We start from the raw sequence: 3,037 nt of genomic DNA on the forward strand, positions 1-3,037 counted from the left end.
GGAACCGCGGAGCTAGAGGCGCACAGCCACTGGAAGCCAGATCCAGCACAACTGGTCTCCATGGGCAGCTCCATCACCAGCACAGCTGCGAAGGCAACAGCCACCAAGCCTGCATGCAACTCCTTCCTATACTGCAGCAAGCCAGTTTTAATTAATCTATATTAATTAAGTAAATAACAAATCAATTAGCTCATAATTAATTAAATAATCTCCTGTGCTAGCAAAGCTGGGAGTGTCCCAGGGTGTGCTGGTGGTATATTGGCTGCCCACAGTCGGATGAAGGGGGCACAGAGAGCCCAGAAGCCCCAGCCAGGGCTGGGACTGGGGTCCCAGGGGTGGTGCTGACCCCTGCCCTGGGAGGTGCCCACCTTGGCAAACCGGCGCATGTAGTGCCCCACGATCTGGGGGTCGGGGCACTCCAGCTTCTTGATGATCTCAAAGCTCTGGTTGAGCTGGGAGAAAACGTCCACCACGGAGCAGGAGAAGAGCGCGTGCTCCGAGGTCTGCTGGAACTGTGGGAGTGAGACGAGGTGTCAGCAGGGCGTGTGGGGGAGATATTGGCCCCAGTCAGGACATACTGGGCATACTGGGCCCCCGAGACTGCGTCCCCAGTCCTGTTCATACCCCATCCTTCTTGTCCCGCTCCAGCGCTCCGTGCAGGAAATCCCGTGACACCTCTTCATTCTCATCCAGCCACTGGATGACGAAGGGCTCGAACCAGCTGGAAGAGAGACCCATCCGTGGTGAGGCCAGCAGCCCTCGTGGTGCCCATCCCCCTCCCCGGCCCCAGGGCTGCACTCACGCGGGGTACTCGGGCACGCGGCTCTTGAAGGAGGGCAGCTCGGTGACGTACTCGTTGTACAGCCACTTCACCTTGAAGTGCAGGTTCATGTAGTCTGCGCTCTTGCACAGGCGGTGCTTCTCGTGCTCTGCACGGGGAAAGGGCGTGGGGTCACTTGGAGTCCCAAATCTGGGGGTTGGGCTCCCCAGGGGCAGCTCCAGGGTAACATGGTGAAGGTGGAAGTGCTTCTAGGGGGGGTTAAGCTAGGCATGGACGATGAGGAGATGAAATGGGTTTGCCCAGGGAACAGGTGAGGTGTGAGCTGAGGACAGCTCCTGCCTGGTTCCCCCCTCTCCGGCTCAGGGTGGCAGGCAGGACTCACCCTCCATCGCGTACTTCATGTCCTGAGCAAAGAGGTTCCACATCACCTCAGCGCTGATCTTCCCCACGTTCAGTTCCTGGGGGAACCTGGGGCGAGGGGAGAGTGTGAATCACAGAATCATTCAGGGTGGAAAAGACCTCCAAGGTCATCAAGTCCAAGCTGTGCCCAATCCCCACCTTGTCACCAGACCAGAGTACTGAGTGCCACGTCCAGTCATTCCTTGGACACCTCCAGGGATGGGGACTCCAAACCTCCCTGGGCAGCCCCATCCAATACTTGACCACCCTTTCCATTAATTCTTCCTGAAGTTCAACCTGAGCCTCCCCTGGCACAGCTCGAGGCTATGAACACGGGGTGAACCGGCCCTCCACGTGGACAGCATCCCTCACACACCTCCCAGCAGCCTCAGCCTTCCCATCTGTAGAATGGATGTTACAACCACTTCCAAAGGCCTCAAGATCCCACTGCCTCCACCTGGGCACCCCCTGCGGGCACAGCAGCATCCCCCTCCCCAGCACCTACTCACTGGTTCAGGCAGGGTGTGTAGGAGTTCTTGTCCTCCTCGATAATAGAGACAATCAGGGTGATGAGCTTGGACCAGAAATCCAGGTTTTTGATGCTGGGGCCCTGCTCCTCGGGGGGCACCTCGCCTTTCTTAGTCTGGAGGGATGGGGACACAGTGGAGACTCCGGTCACCCCAGTGCAGGGCTCAACTTTGTGTCAGGGCTAACAAGGGGGCAAGAGGGAACACCCTGGAGTCCCCATGCAGCCCCCTCGTCTGTCCTGGTCTCAACCCCACAGCTCAAAGCCTGCCCAAGCCTTGGGGCTTGTTCTGCACAGGACTGAGCACTCTGGAGAGGGAGCAGGAGCACGAGAAAAAGGAGAAGGGCGGGGGGTGGGGAGGTCAGTGCCCGGCACCCCCCTGCCCCACGCACCGGATCTGTCTGGTACTCGCGGCTGTAGAGCTCGTGGCAGTTGTTGAAGATGTACTCGTAGGTGGAGTTGAGACAGGCCTTCACACAGTCCTTCACCACCTGGCTGGCTCGAGGAGGGCTCTGCAGCTCCTGGACCTGGTGTGCAGGGAGGGTGTGGTGTTCAGAGCACCCCAGACAGACACCCAGCCAGGAGCACCATGGGCCAGCTCAACCCCAACCCCCAGAGAACCAGGCCCAAAGAGAGCCAGGCTCCCTGAGGGGCTGGGTGAGTGAGGCCCCAGCAGTACCTTCATCCGAAAGAAGGTGATACTGGTCAGCAAATCCACCGTGGACTTGAGATCCTGCAGCCGTTCGGGGCTGCTGGCAGGGAAGTTGTTCTGGGAAGGAAAGAGGGGAGCTGCCCTCAAAACTCAGAGGGGCAAGTGAGGGTAAGGGAACAGCCACCTGCTGCTTCGGGTGGGGACACTGAGGCAGGGCAGGCACCTTACCCGGTACATGGAGAGGTCGATGCGCAGGGAGTTGTGCAGCTGGTCCAGGAGTTTGACAAAGCGATCTTTCTGCGGAGAAACGCCCCGGGGGCAGGTGAACAGGGGAAAAGGGGGAGGGACCCACCCCCTCCCCCATCCCTTGTCTCTCTCTGCTCTCAGCCCAGTCCTTGCTCATCCCTCTCCTTCCTTCCTTCCTTCCTTCCTTCCTTCCTTCCTTCGAGCCCTGCCCGCAGAGAAGAGCATCTCCTTGCTGGTGGCTGGGGCTCACTTGAAGGCCTCAGCAACTCCTGGGGCACATGTGGCCGTGCCAGGTGTGGTTCAGGATGGAGAGGTGGCACCACATGTCCCCTGTCATTGCTGGGAGGCTGACAGGCTGCTCTGTCTGCCCTGCCCACTGGAACAGCTCTGAGCCTGGGCTCAGGGCAAGAGTTGGGAGAGAGGGTGGAGGATC

General features: G+C 59.6%; 1 protein-coding gene across 1 annotated transcript in view; it reads right to left on the reverse strand.

Moving 5' to 3' along the window:
- Positions 1-3,037, reverse strand: part of UNC13A (unc-13 homolog A) — a 32,034-nt gene that overhangs the window by 11,951 nt on the left and 17,046 nt on the right. The window contains exons 23-30 of the mRNA XM_017738976.1: positions 2,587-2,655; positions 2,386-2,475; positions 2,099-2,233; positions 1,690-1,823; positions 1,164-1,249; positions 803-929; positions 625-721; positions 369-512 (exon numbers count right to left, since the gene is read on the reverse strand). Coding sequence (XP_017594465.1) covers positions 369-512; positions 625-721; positions 803-929; positions 1,164-1,249; positions 1,690-1,823; positions 2,099-2,233; positions 2,386-2,475; positions 2,587-2,655 — 882 coding nt within the window. The remainder of the gene's footprint in view (positions 1-368; positions 513-624; positions 722-802; positions 930-1,163; positions 1,250-1,689; positions 1,824-2,098; positions 2,234-2,385; positions 2,476-2,586; positions 2,656-3,037) is intronic.

Source organism: Corvus brachyrhynchos, unplaced genomic scaffold (genome assembly GCF_000691975.1).
Source record: "Corvus brachyrhynchos isolate BGI_N302 unplaced genomic scaffold, ASM69197v1 scaffold130, whole genome shotgun sequence".
NCBI lineage: Eukaryota > Metazoa > Chordata > Aves > Passeriformes > Corvidae > Corvus > Corvus brachyrhynchos.